At 38.4% G+C, this 15,486-nt stretch overlaps 2 protein-coding genes across 2 annotated transcripts in view; one reads left to right on the forward strand and one right to left on the reverse strand.

Annotated features, from left to right (window-relative positions):
- Window positions 1–5,354, forward strand: part of bag1 (BCL2 associated athanogene 1) — a 24,679-nt gene extending 19,325 nt beyond the window's left edge. Inside the window, exon 8 of the mRNA XM_060824785.1 lies at window positions 5,105–5,354. The gene's annotated coding sequence lies outside the window, so the exon portion shown is untranslated. The remainder of the gene's footprint in view (window positions 1–5,104) is intronic.
- fastkd3 (FAST kinase domains 3) overlaps window positions 1–15,486 on the reverse strand; it is a 15,892-nt gene extending 406 nt beyond the window's left edge. Inside the window, exons 1-6 of the mRNA XM_060824783.1 lie at window positions 15,429–15,486; window positions 13,501–14,971; window positions 10,387–10,472; window positions 6,687–6,861; window positions 5,978–6,047; window positions 66–180 (exon numbers count right to left, since the gene is read on the reverse strand). Of these exons, the coding sequence (XP_060680766.1) occupies window positions 66–180; window positions 5,978–6,047; window positions 6,687–6,861; window positions 10,387–10,472; window positions 13,501–14,944 (1,890 nt within the window). The 5' untranslated portion in view covers window positions 14,945–14,971; window positions 15,429–15,486. The remainder of the gene's footprint in view (window positions 1–65; window positions 181–5,977; window positions 6,048–6,686; window positions 6,862–10,386; window positions 10,473–13,500; window positions 14,972–15,428) is intronic.

The raw sequence follows: 15,486 nt of genomic DNA on the forward strand, positions 1-15,486 counted from the left end.
AAGTATATATCCTAAATACTTATTTCATGAGTAAAATATTTATAGCTATCTCAAGCTGTACCCACCTGTACAACATCGTAGCCCAGCAGCCGTAGTTGCCTCTGTTTGATAGTTTCCTTACCGAGTAGATTTTGAGTATTTGCAGAGAACCTTCTCTGGTCATCAATGCAGAGTGCTACTCTGAAAAGGATAACCACAATAAATAACAGTTGGCGAACAACAAAAAACATATACGGTGCCTGTTACATAAAACCTTCCTATGATTCTGTTTAAGGTGGATAGGGAGGGAGTTCCACAGAATGGAATTAAGTTAGTGGACGTTGGATCAAAGAGTAGGATAACACATGGGCACTATTTCACAACTGGGCATTGTAGGGTGGGACAAGAGCTGAAATCTTGGGTATGGTATGTGTGGCAAGCAAAATTTACAATTTAAAAAAAAGTTGCAGAAATTCAGGATCTGATTACAAGTACAAATTTTGTTTAAAGCTTTACTAAGACTACCCAAGCTACATAGTTGATTACTGATGAGCAATATCAACCAATTTACAAAGGTGTGGGTCATCATGTGACAGTGACTACATCTAACTTCGTGTTTCGGGACAAACTATATTAATTCAGACAGACCTTTATGAAAATCTGTCACCCTCAAAGCATACACATTCCCCTTTAGAAAAATGTTACATATTACAGTGTGACTTCATGATTTGGAAGTGCCAGTGTAGGGCTGGGGTGTACAAAGCTAAAAATCACACGCCAGGTTATAGTTCAACAGGTTTACACTAGCTTTCAGAGTGCTGCTCCTTCATCACCTGATGAACTATAACCGTATTGTGTGATTTTTAAGTGTGATTTTTGACTTTCTAAACATACCTTGTGATGTTGTCTTTGTTGCAACGTAGATCCGAAAGAAAAAGTTGAGAATATCACCAGAAACCTTTTCTTGCAATCCTTTACCGAACAAAGCATTTGACTCTGCAAATTGTGGGTTTTTTGGATTGCACTCCGAAAATTTAATGTACAAGAAATATCATAATCCTATAGTTGTTTCATAACATTGCAACTGATTTCAGTGGGAGATCTGAAACAGATACCTTCCAGATCCAGACCAGGATTAAACAAGGTACTGCAATAGCTCCCATAATATTTACGATCTCCCTTTATAATCATTATTCACTTTGTCATGATCACTTAGATGGAAGCTTTTTAACCTAAGTTTCTGTACCTAAACAGAATGACCACATTAGACACACCTGATCTACAGATGGCAGATGACAGATGACTGCCAAGTTGTTGCCTGCTCTGCACCAGATTTGCAAGCAACCCATGCTGTTTTCAATTCTGCTTGCCTTTGAATTTGGTTCAATCACTTCTCAGCAGCCAAATATTCCATCCACCTCCAATATGTTAGAAAACACAAACACCATCTAGTGGTGTAATCTCAATTTACACAAAGGATATCTACAGGGACAGAGGGGCAGGTCAAGAGGAACACCAAATGTATAAACTAACACTCAAAATACACGGGGGTGGTGGGGATTGGAAAAGATGGGGAGGCTGAAACAGGAATGCTGAGATTGACAGAGGAAGTCAGCAAGGGGATGGGAGTAACAGCTGCAAAGAAAATTTCAAACCTGACAACAAAGAAACACTCAGTTAACGAGCAGCGAAGAAATCATGAAGACCTTTACATTAAAATGAGTGAATTCAATATCAATTAGGTGGAGGGAAATAAATATTAGATTGAAGGAGGAAAGTTAAAATATTTTAATTTAAGCTGTACATTTTTCAAATCTTTGTCAAAAGGAATGAGACTACACACACAAGCTTCAGTAATTGAATAGGCAATTACTAGCGTATCACAGCTTTTAAAAAAGTTAATATCATGTCAAGTTTAGTTTGTATCCTCTGTGCGCAAACAGCATCTTTACACTTTTACTGCATTTCATTTATAAGCTACAGAGTGAGATAGAATTTTTTTGGAGTCAATGGAGGAGTGGTAAACTTCTAGGAACATAGGGACAAAAGTAGGTCATTCAGTCCCTCCAGCCCTTTCCACCATTCACAGAGACCATAAGCGATCTGTGGCCCAACTCCATACAATTCCCTTTGGCCTATATCCTTAATACTTTGGTTTAACAAAAATTCCTCTGTCAGATTTAAAATTCAACAATTGATCCAGCATCCACTGCCATTTGTGGAAGAAATTTCCAAGTCTCTATTGCCCTTTGTGCATAGAGGTGCTTACTTGCATCTCTTCCTGAACAGTCTCGCGCTAACTGTTGGACAATACCCCTAGTTCTAGAGTTTCTACTGGTTATCTACACCGTCTTTTCCTGTTAAAATGTTTCCTGAAAACTAGATCACCCCTTAATATACTAAATTCCAGAGAAAATAGGCCTAATTTATACAATCACTCCTCATAACTTAACCCTTGAAGTCTAGGTATATACACCTACATTGTCCTCCCTCTACGGCCTGGTGCCTACATCAGCTTTTAATACCCCAAGTGGAGTCTAACCAGGGTTTTGTCTCACTGCAGCATAACTTGCATACTCCAGACCTCAAGAAATAAAAGCCAGCATTTCATTAGCTTTCTTGATTATTTTCTGAACCTGTCTGTGCATTTTAAAGACCCATGCATCTGAATTCCAAATCTCTCTTTAAATACATCCATAGTATTTAACTTCATAACATCTGAAGGTACCCTGATCGATCTTTTTACATTCCAAAATAGATATCCTCACTTGTTTACACAGTTTTGCTCAGTCACTTAGTCTATCAATATCCTGTTGTAATTTTACTCTATCTATACTGTCTGCAATGCTGTCTAATTTTGTCATCAGCAAACTATCTGAATGTTTTTTAAAAAATTATTTGACTGGTGTCACTGGATAGGAATGATACCCGCCCCCAACTAATCTTGTGGTGGTCTAGCCTGAACTGCTATAATCCTTGGGGTGGAGGCAGACCCATAGTGCTGTTAGGAAAGAAGTTCCAGGATCTTGAGCCAGGGAAAGAACAAGAATATAGTTCCTAGTCAGATGATGTCCACCTTGGAGAGGAACCTGCAGTTGGTAGCATTCCCATGCATCTGATACCCTTGTCCTTTTATGTGATACAGGTTGCGGACTTGGAAGATGCTGTTGAAGGAGCTTGAGTGTGTTGCTGCAGTGTGTCTTGTATATGATGTTTAGTGCCAATCAAGTATGCTACTTTGTCCTGGATAGTGTTGAGTTTCTCAAGTGTTGTTTGAGTTCTACCCTCACCTCACCTTCAAGTTCACATCCTTTGTCCATGGTTTTTTGGTTGGGGGCAGTGGGGAGAAGAGAGAGAGAGAGAGAGAGAGAGCAAAGCTGCACTAATGTTGTATCTGGACCTTCCCTGAAGATGTTTCCACATATATAACAGGTTAATGGTATTTCTGTTATTTATTAGCAATGTCTGGTAAATCAACTCTGCATTCTAAATCATTAACTCTGGTTCTCTTTCTTTGGACACTGATCTCCTGAATTTATTTGTTTTATTTCTAGCATTGATTTTGCATTAGTTACTCTTATGAAATTACTAACAACTTCATGATGAAAGTGAGTACTGCAGATGCTGGAGATCAGAGTCAAGAAGCGTGGTGCTGGGAAAGCACAGCAGGTCAGTCAGCATCAGAGGAGCAGGAAAACCAACAATTCGGGCAAAAGCCTGATCCCTGAAGGGCCTTTGCCCGAAATGTTGATTTCCCTGCTCTTCAGATGCTGTCTGACCTGCTGTGCTTTTGCAGCACCACGCTATTGACTCTAACAACTTCTAGCATTTACACATGTAAAAATCCAGAATCTGCAGTTAGTGATTCTACACAAACCCCTAGTCCATACTGCAGTCTCTGCAAACCAATCAATTCAAAGTCACTGAACTGTGAGAAACATTTTATTTCACGTTGTTAGTATCATTGTGAAAACAGTCAAGCTGTCTTTTTTTTAAAATAAGGCCTAACTGGGTTTCAATAGCATAAAATGGTAATAATTACTGAAAAACAGACACACTACCTCTGAAAACTAGTTATATAATTGAATTATCCAGTCTCTTCACTGAACATTCTGGACAAACTTGCAAATTTCGATATTTCACCTTCTAGCTGAACCTCATGTCTGTCTCAGTTGATTGATTCACTGTCCATGTTTTAACTGAGTGGAAAAATTCACTGCTTTTTACTTCTTGATTTGCTGTGAGAATGCTTGAACATAACTTAGCCTACTTGGTGTTACATGGAAATCTCCTTGACTTGACATGAAAGTGAATTGACATTGAGAAAAGTAAAATCCTAGTCACAAAAATTGCTAGCATTTTGTAAATCAACAATGTTTAAAATTTCACCTGGATGTAGTTCAGGAAAGTCAATCATAGAGGAGATTTAACTCCTTCCTGAATTTTTTTTTGGTCTATTTATATTTGAAGTTCCCATTTTCAGTGTGCAGTTCTCTCATCCAATTTATCATTTATGTACTGTGCCATTCTTTGCACACAGTCATAATGTGAAGAATTTGGCCTTTCATCTTCAATCTAGTTGCATCCTCAGGTATACAGTATCAGCTGTTAGGTAAAGTAGCACACAGTTATAGCTGATGTCTTTAGTGAACACTTTCAGTGGATGACCAACTGCCTTCTATTTTGATTATTTTATGATCATCTACAATTTTGAATTTGTTTATATTCTTAAAGAATTCTAATTTTTGATTACCCTCATTGAGTGGAAAACATCTTTAAACTAGAAATAAAGAGCCATAGAAGTTAGATTATCTATTCAATGCTGACTAATTTTTGTTTTTATTTTTTATTGAACTAACAATTTCCCACTGGTTAGCCCTTCTTCTCCTCTTAGCTGTTGTACAGTTTGTTTTACTACTATTGATTCACTTGGCATTGTCAAGTAGAGATTTGACTTGCAGGTGAGAAAATAGTCCTGCATTATGCTTACATTGATATTCTAGACCAGTTAAACTTATATTAGGTTGGTTGAAATTCCCTTCAAGGTAATATTTCCAATTTCCTTTCCCCAACTTTATTACCTTAAATCCTCATCCACTGTCCTTTTTGTTTTATTCTTTTAAAGGTCATTTGTACCAATCATCTTCAGCAACAACCTATTGAAATGACACTAATGCTGATGACACCATCCCCTAAAGAGCTAACTGAAAGGTGAGCTGCAATCAAAATTACAGATCATTACAGACAGTGTAATGAAAAGAAGTACACATGGAGCATTCTCTTCAAAGAAAGAACACATGTATAAAACCACTGAATGAGACCAACTGAAAACTGTCTATATAATTTTGCTATGGAATACAAACCCATGACTTTTATCAGCCTGTTAAATTTGGTAATTAAAGTAGTGATTCAAGTTGATGTAAATGAATAGTAACACCAGTGTAAGAATGACACTCCAACAATTTAATTCTAAATCAAGAATGAAATGCTCCAGCATTGTTAAAGAGAGAAAACCCATCTCCTGAAAACCTATAGACCTAATCAAACTATTGCTGTCCAGATCAGTGATAAGCAAAGGTTAGTCATGTACACTTGAGTTTTTAGTAGTTACAAATGAAGGAGTTCTGAACATTTAAACCTGCATCCATGTTCTAGCAAGGCTGTAATTCTTGTTGCACCTCAGCACCATGGCATAAATAGCCAAATAATGTGATCAGCTGGAACATTGCACCTTGGATTCAGAAAATGACACACAGACCACCACAATTGATGGAATACATTAAGCTAATAGAAGCATGCTATATTTCTGTTCTTTCCCAGTAAAACTCCTATCTCGTTTCAATCATTTAGGACAAGACCTTGTCATTTTTTTTCTCTGTTCTCTCCACTTGTACCCTGCTGCCATTTTACGTACACTTCTACAGTGTTCTACTATACTCTGACTGTGAAATAAATATTTCTCTGAAGGACAACGGCTTCATTAATTAAATGTTCTCACCTTCGGAATACCTCTTCGTACTGAGAGGCAGGGAGCACATATCCTTCTTCATCCAATTTAATCTCAACATCTGAAAAAGTGCAGTAGTTTCAGGTTTTATTCAGGGGAAAAACATCTAAACTTAATTTTGTTTTATAGAGTTGATCAATATATTACCAAAAGACATTGTAATGCAGTGGTTTAGAGTTGCACAGCATTTGGGTATATGTTGCCAAGCTCCCACACAGTTATCAAAGGAGCTGAGGCTAAAAGCTGTCCCAAACAAGTGTTTTTGGGGGAGGGGCTAATCTTGACATTCTTATAATACTCTAAACTGTGTAAGTATGGTTGCAGAATATGTTAAAAAATAAGATGGGAGAAAATGGCTATCAGTTGAAAAGTCAATATTACACATGGTTATATATTAATAATGAAAAAAATTTAGTTCATTACAAAACAAAATTCAGAAAAGAAAGAAAGCTGACCTTTGGGATTCCTATTTTATTCTGATATGCACCCAAAAATATTCCTTTCTCACCACTTTAGTTTCAAAACTAAATTATTATTCAAGATGCCATTTAGATGAAGACAGGGTAGCAAACATTTCTCAAATATTTTTGTATGCTGTCTCCTTTATAATTGCTGGATATATAGAAAATCATACTGCATAAACATACCATTAATAGTCAATGATGTACATCCAGTTCACATTAAAAATTAATGCTTATACCTAATGTATAGCCATATGGTGTCAGCACACGGGAGGCAAAGTAATTCCTTGCTCCGAGAAGATCAATCAGGGCATTCTTAACTTTGTTGTAGAGATGATCATCCACCAGGCTTTCCACTGAACGTCCTGGTGTAATGAAAGATTTCACTCGATACTTTGAAGGAAGGCTAGGACCCTGTTAAGAAAAATTTTTTTAATTTCAAAGGTGTGCCTGTTTCATACATTAAGTTTCGGGTTACATAAACTGAGGATTATCTAATTCCCAGGACACAATCGCTTTGTGTTATCAATTTGGAAAGAAAGGCATAAATTATAAATTATCTACATTCCAAAGTGCTTCACAGCCAATATGTACTTGATATGGATTTTCTGAAATGTAGATGGGAATTACTCATCAGCACCCAGCAGAATCCCCATTATATCAGCCCATGAAGATACTGCCTGGGAATTTGAAGATTCTGTTGGACAATCCCCCTATGTTTGGAATCCATGGAAGATATAAATTTTAATCACAAAATTAAGATGGTTCTGCTGAAGTTAAGTAAATAGACAGGAAAAGTTAAGGCTATTAAATGTCTTGTTTAACTAAAGCCACAACTTACTTCGTACACTCTCAAATATACATATCCTAAATCCAGTACAATCCCAGACCATGACCTGACACCCCCTAACTGCTCTGGACACCTTCTTCAGATTCAAAAATAGCTCCCCCACCAACTGATTCAACAATCTCCCTCCCCGCTCCCACCCATACCGACATATTGTAAACACTCAATTACTAACCCCTACCTACCCGGCACCCTAACTCCACACTTAACGTACATACTCGCCCTTTGACAGCAGCCATGAAAAAGTGTGTGGTGCTGGACCTTTAAGTTACAGAACTCGGCAACAGACTTCTGTGAGAAAAGCAAGGTGGTTTGCCTTTCTCTGACTGTTTTATGCTACATGGGATGTGTGAGAACAGAAATTCGGCACAGCATTTCTGAAGAAGACCTAATTGGCATCTACTCTCTGAAATCCTAAGCTTTTTCATTTTGTAAAATTAGGAGTGGAGTGGCAATATGTTCGAGATTACCACTCCTCAGAAAGTCTGGCCCACAGGCATTGTTCTAACATAGGAAATAACTGATTTACACACAGCAAGGTCCCACAAATATTAACAAGTAATAATGACCTGAGTTTTCTGTTGTTTCAAGGATGCTTAATGGTTAGAACATAGGGGACAATTTCCTTGCTTCTCTTTGAAACAAGGAGACACTGCCTGAAATTTTTACATCCACCTGAAAAGGCAGATGGGATCTCGTGGAGTATTCTGTGTAGTTCTGATCACCATATTATCTGAAAAGAACATAGAGGCATGGGAGGAGGTGCAGAAAACACTTGGAAGTAATATTTTAGATGTGAGATAACAGGTTGATTGATTGATTTTTTTTTCTCTCCTGAAAAGTTACAGCTGAGGGACAACTTAATAGTTTTTTTAAAAAATCAGGGTTTTCTAGATTAGGTATAGACACAATGTTTTCACTTTTGAGGAAGAACTAAAACTAGAGACCATCGATACTAAATAAAGTTACCAAGAAATCAAATGTGGAATTCAAAAGAAACATTGTTACCCAGAAATTGTTGGGAATATAGAACTTGACCCTCCAGGGAATGTGTTAAAGCAAAGAATATTGTTGCACTCAGAATTGAGTTAACAAGTGGCAAGTACCAGGCAATAACCATCTCCAGTGAAAGAATCTAACCATTGCCCCTGATGTTCAATTGCATGACCATTTTTAAATCCCCACTTTCACAGTTGACCTCCTGGCTCCTCAATACTTGTCTACAATCTAAAAGGCATAAGTTAGGAGTATGATGGAACACTCTCCACTTGCCTGGATGGTGCATTTCCAACAACACTCAACAACCTTCACACCATCCAGGATAAAGCAGCCTGCTTAATTGGCACCCTACCCACCATCTTTAACATTAACTCCCTTCACTATTGACAAAGTGCACTACTGGTACTTGCAGGTTTCCTCCAAACCCATAAAATCTTGACTTGGAATTCTATTCCTCAGAAGCAGTAATTGTTTAATGCAACTGAGGAAGATTTTAGAGGAGGCTAGCTGTTTCATAAAAGCTGATATTGAGCTAGCAATTAGATGCTTACGAGCACTGTTAGGACAAGAGATTGAACTACAAAGACATCAGTAATCATTTAGACAGTCCAAGTCCAAGAGAAGCTTTAAGGATATTCTAAGGCTAGACTTTTGAAAGTCAAGAATTAGAATTCCTTGCAAAAGAGACAGAGTTTTAGTGGGATTTAGTGATCCACAGTGTCATTAACATCTGAGCTGGATTTATCTTAACTGCATTGGCCATTCAAAGTCTAGTCTGTGGGATATTTGAACACAATTTGTCCACTAACTCAAACTTACCTTATGTTAATCCTGAATAATAAAGTTTAAGTTGTATATACCGATATATTGTTTAGAACCATCAATTTACCAGTTTATTATACTTATTTAATCATTATTGTTTGTGTTGGTTTTGGTTAAATTATATAATAAAGATTTTATTTGTCACTTCAATTCAACCCTGAGATCCTGTCACTTATTTTCTTATCCTTGGTTCCGTTATTCTTTAAAAAATGATGGTCTATCAAGCTAGATCCTAATAAAGATCCAGCTTTTTCAATATTCTCATAACTGGGATCATAACATGAGATAAGAAACAACTCACACTCTGGTGTCTCACTCCTACAGGTGGTAAATTACATTTAGAGGTTTTAAATATTTTGTTTTCTTACTTTTCCTTTATTGGAAAATTCATTTCCCTTCTCTTTCTCAATCCAATCTTTTCTGCCCTCTTTTTACTCTCTATTTAATTTGACTGTCATTCACTCTAGTTATTTCACCATTGTCCCTGTTACATTCTCTTCCCTCTAATTTAATTCGTCTTGGAGGTAAACGGTTATATACATTGTTCATCAAAATCCAAAATACCTCTTTGATCTCACTACACCTATCAACTCAGACAACTAACAATTTGCAGGAAATCAACCTCAAGCAAGATTTCCTGGTTCAGAAAATTCTAATGCAACACCACTGTGTAGTTCAGCAGAAGGCCATTACTTCTCCCAAAAATGGTCTGACTGAACCAAAGTTTTGACGTCTATATTATAACTTTAAATCGGAAACCTAACTGTGTCCATGTGCCCTGGTGTAATTAATATTGTCCCTCTGATTCACTCAAAGCCTAAAGTTGATTCACCATATCACAGAATCATAGAATCATAGACTATTTGAATGCTGCAGAAGAAGCCATCACCAAATGAGCATTATTACCTACTGGCAATCCCCTGTTTGTTCACCGTACCCATGCACATTGATTACTTGGACAGAAATATTCAAGGGTCGAAAAAGTGTGGTGCTGGAAAAGTCTCCCGAATGCCTCAATTGATCCTGCTTCCACATTTCCTGGCTGTGAATTTCAGACTCAAACAACTCGTTCTGTGAGAATGTTTTTATTGCATCACATATGTTCCTTTTGCAAATAACTTCAAACCTGTACTGTCTAGTCTGTGATCCTTTTGTGAGCAGTGGTTTCTCCCCATCTACTCTATGTATTTGAAAACCTCAACCATGTGCAGTCTAGAGGAAACATAATCAATCTGTAAAGAGACAAAGTGAACAGTTAAAAAACTTCATACCTCATAGGTTCGGCACTCCAGTTTCATAGTCATGAACAGTTGAGTCAACTGGGCAAAGACAAACTTGTCAAAACCTGTTCCTTCTGCTAATGAAATATAGGAACAAAATATGAAAAATAAAATGTATGATGCTAACTGGAGTTAGGCAGCACCACTTTTTAATACCGAAAGAACCTTACAACCATGTACCAATTTAAGATAGTTGGCTTATCGGAGAGGGAGGAGAAACGTTGTGTTTGCTGTTTTCTACTGGACTTGTGTTAATATGCATTACCCATGCAAGGATTTTAACTGGAAGCAAAATCTGAATCATTAGTCATGCTCCCCAAGGTTTGGTTCAAACATGAAGTATGAAGAGGTGGGGGATATTCTGGAGAGTTGCTTATGTTCATAAGACCATATCAGAATATGAATGAGGCCTAAGCAGAGGGAGAAATAAAATGATGTTTTGATTTGGAAAGCTCTTCATGCCAATCCTGCTCTTACAGAAGGAGGTTGGTATTTGCTTGTTAAGTCCATGCTACAGACGTAATGAATTACTAATGATTAGATATTGGGAAGATGTAGAGAAGGTCGTTAGGACAGAGAAAAATGTGAAGGCGACATGTACCTTCATTGCGAGAGGCAGAAAGAGAGTGAGAAGCTGTTTGGTGACAAAGTCACATTCAAGAACAGAGAGTGAAAGCAAGGTGGTGCTGAAAGAGCAGTAAGAGACTGAAAGTCAGCTTTGAAGAAATTACTGGCAGTTTAATTGAGACACAAGTAACTGTGTTGCCTGCCACAATAATCACAGAGTTAATATAGCTTTAGCAGTGACTGAGTGTCAGTGATGGAGAAGTGAATGTTTGAGATTGTGGATGCAATGCTAATCAACCAGACTGTTTTGTTCTTGAATGTTCAAACAGTGCTGAACAACTATCACAGACAAATTGTTGCTATGGACAAAATAAAACATAGTAAAGTTAGCAAAGAAAACTGCTAAATCAATTCATGTATGGTTGTTACCCAATCAGGAAAGATTGATCCTTGAAGAGACTGGGTCTCCTTTCCCTAAATAAGAGAAAGTAAAAGGACACCGACTGAGGGCATGAAGGGTTTAATATGGGAGATGTACAGAGAATGTTTCTATTGGTTGTGAGACTAGTTCTAAGAGGATAGTGACTAAAATCCAAAAAGGAATTTAGGAGACACCTATTTACCCAGAGAATCATTAGAATCTGTTGAGACAAATCACACAACAAGCTTAAAGGCAAAACTGGGAGGGAAAATGAATGAAATGATGTATCGATGGGAGACAGATCAAAAGGAGTGGAAGGCAATTTTTAGGGCACATAAGCAGCAGCATTGACTTACTGGGCCAACAGCTTGTTTCTGGGCTGTCCATTTAATGTATGCATGGGAACAATACTCAAGCTCCTTTACATTTCTTCCTCTCCTGCTGAATCATTAACTACTCGCTGGGCTATAGTTTCACAGATGCTCTCTTAACTATCACTTACATGAAAGCCTAAGGAGCAAACCCTAGTCTATTAAACAATTGTACGATCACTGTTTTTTCTAATGTTCAAATCAGACATCCATAAAACAAATTCTGTCCCCCACCTCACCACCCCACCACCCCACTACTCAAAGGTCTATCGAGGAAACTATCCAGGAATGTGGAAATTGCCCCAGTATGCTCTGTCCACAAACTCCAACCTGGCCAATTACTGTCCAACCATTTTGTTTCAACTGTTAACAAGTGATGGAAGCTGTCATCAACAGTGCTATTAAGCTGCACTTACTCAATAATATCCTGCTTACTGGTGCTCTGCTGGGGATCTGCTAGGCCCATTCAGTTGCGGACTTAATTACAGACTTGATCTGAACGTGGACAAAAGCACTGAACTCAAGAGGAAAAGTGAGGGTGGCTGTCCTTGATATCAAGACAGCATTTGACTGAGCATGGCATCAAGAAGCCTTGGCAAAACTAGAGTCAATGAGAATCAAGGAGAAAACTCTCCAGAGATTGGAATCAAATCCAGCACAATGATAGCTCGTTGGACCTGTCAGGGGCCAATCAATTCAGTCTCATCTTCTAATAGTCCATATATCACTTAGCAGTTCGCTGGAGAAACACCATATAACAACATATGTCTCTTGTTGGTTTATGAGGACTCAGTAAGACTCAACTCCACATCTTCCTTCTATGTCTTTAAGAGCTTTAAACTGAATCCCCAGGCCCTCCAAATGCTGTGGATTGGTCATTTCCCATTGTGAAGTGTTTCATTTCCAATGCATACCACTACCGGTTAGTGTATCGTATCTAACAAATACTGGCTCTGATAATTTTATTGCACTTTTTCTGTGTTTTTTATTATGTTAAAAAATGATCTATTGTTTTGAAGTTTATGGCGTCACCTGAATCTGATAGGTAGATATGGCAACATAATCACTTATAAGAATTTGTCTTCTCTATGAATTTATTATTTCCTGACTCAAGACAGCAACTAATTATTATCAATCTATATGAAACAAACTGTATCAATGTGCCGTTAATTCCTAAAGAAAGTTTTGCGAACCTCCATTGCTGGCTCCTCTTTCTCCAGGAATGGAGAAGTGTACCTCCAACAAGCATATGGAGACTGCTACATTAAAAGTCAACCAGCAAATGCATTTCAATAAGTGATGCAGGACTAATTTAATCATACCAGGAAAAACAGAATGAATAGATTAAGTGAATTTGAATACAGTGGAGTCAGAAGCAGATACATTACAGGTGAGGGGTGGGGGGCACAGTATTCATTAGAAGATATTTTGGTCAGTATGAAATTACTGCATCAGTTCAAAGCCCACTGCACATTTATGTTGTTACGTCTAAGAAAAACATTAAAAAGAAAAATCCAATTAAACAACTGAATATTGAGTGTTGGAGCCAATTTGAATGTGATTCAATATCTAATAAGTTCAAAGTATCACAGCCTAAAATCCAAACAAATTGTAACTTTAAATTTTAAAAACTCTGAGTAAAGTTACTATTTTCCAATGAAATCAATTATGAAAAGAGCAGTTGCTTCCACATTACAAGAATGGTATACACAGGATGTGAACCGGCATATTTCAAGATGAGCTCACCTTCCAGCTGCTGCAGAAAGTATGGACTAAAGATTTTGGCTACAAAATTCACAGGAAAGCGTCCTATTAATATACAGGAATGAAGAAGGTTCAACAAAGTACGTGGCTGAAATTGTGAAAATCGTCCTCTTAATAAATTTTCAATCTTTCCGAAGAGCTGGCCAGCATTTGGTGGCAGATAGTTCAGCTTGCCAAACGGCATAATTTGTAAGGCAATTTCTTCAGTTGTAAAATTATCTGAATTGTAAACAAAACTCTCAGCAACTGCATCAAATATGGGAAGTGACAGGATTCGCCGTTGGCTGCAGTATTGCATCACTTTACTGATTGCCTCTGGTTTTAAGACAAAGGCGTTTTTGGGGACATTTTGCTCCAAAGCGTCAACAAAAAATCTGTCACTGTGTCCAAAGTACATGAGAGCATTCAGTACCACTATGAGTTCCTGGTCTGAGAATTGGGGAACATGTCTCACTGAATGTTTGCATAGATTAATCACCAAAGGAAGTGCTTGGGTTTGTTTAAGGACAACCATTGCATTCAGGATGTCATTTTTGGCTTTACGACTCAACTTGGAAACTAAATGAACAGTATGGGTATTAATTTTGTTCAGCAACTGCTGATAATTTCCTCCTTCTCCCATACTCGCCTCCAGCAAATTATAAACCATTACTATCTCTTCAGATGTCCAATTAACAATTTTCATTCTTTGAATTTCATCCATTACTTGCTTAAACATTCTACACCCCGGGCCTTCCAGGTCCAGCAAAGCCTTGCCCAACAAACACAAGTCTTTAATGGACATCTGTCTGTTATTAAGTCGCATCTGACATTCTGACACCAGTCGCACCATGAGTGTGCTCTGTGGGTCCACATACAGTTGAACGTAAGCATACAGAGCAGTCACCAGTGCTGCACTGCTGAGCCTCAAAGACTCGTGCTCGAACTGGAAGCACAATGCCTTGAAAGCTTCATTCTCCAGCAGGTCCCCAGGGCTTTTCAGACTACTCCCATCTCTTTCAATCTGTGATATTTTAAGCAATGCAGCAGCAGCCATTGTATCCGTAAATGCACCGGAAGAGTTCAGAAGTTTAAAGATGTGCTTCGCAGTTTTACAGTTGTTCAAATGTTTCAAAAACTCCTGCTCATTGGAGGATCCGTTCTGCTTGTTGTCCAAGTTAAGGTTCTCCCCAGCATCCCCATGGAGACACTCTGTTCCCAAGGTGTCACAAGGCTGGTCTCTGACCAGGTTGTGGTATCCTTTATGAGGAATCTGATGATACCATGCCTTTAGAGGTCCTACTGACAAAGTCTTGTTATATTGCGGATACAGAATTTTGTTAAGGCTTTTGCAGGAACACAGCTGTCGCTTCACGATTTGTAAAACATTGTATGTCTGTAAGTCCGACGAAAGAAAATGAAACACTCTTAGAAGATTTAATGCCATAGCAGCTTCAGCAACGTTACTCGTCACCTGTTAGAAAAAGACAGAAGGTCAGGGATAGCTATAAGTTCCCATTATAGTGAACTATTAATTTTAAGACCGAAAAATATAAATTACATTCAGCACTTACAACAAAAGGTGAAACAGACTGCAAACATTTTAAATCTTTCCCACAACCAAAGCTTTTCCAATGAATAAGCAATGTCACAAACGAGAACACTTGCTCACATTGACCTTCTGTCAATACCCAGTAACCAGTGTTTACTGGGGGTTCAATCTGACACACCCAGGGCCCCCAAGGCTGACCACTGAGGAATTAGCTGCTTGTGCCTCCCCCTTTTACCCGGCTCAGCCCGGAAAAGGCGCTGGGCTGGGGGGGGGGGGTCTCCAGGCGGAGTGTCGGGGCCAGATCACCCTCCTGCCCCAGAGAGAGTGGCAGTGCCCCCCCCGGAGCCTGGGCTCCTCCCTATAACCTCCATCCACTCACTCTCTCACTCCACCTTCTCGCTCTTCTGTCGCCCTTTCCCCTCCTTTCTCTCTCCCTT

The sequence above is a fragment of the Hemiscyllium ocellatum genome, chromosome 5 (genome assembly GCF_020745735.1).
Source record: "Hemiscyllium ocellatum isolate sHemOce1 chromosome 5, sHemOce1.pat.X.cur, whole genome shotgun sequence".
Lineage (NCBI taxonomy): Eukaryota > Metazoa > Chordata > Chondrichthyes > Orectolobiformes > Hemiscylliidae > Hemiscyllium > Hemiscyllium ocellatum.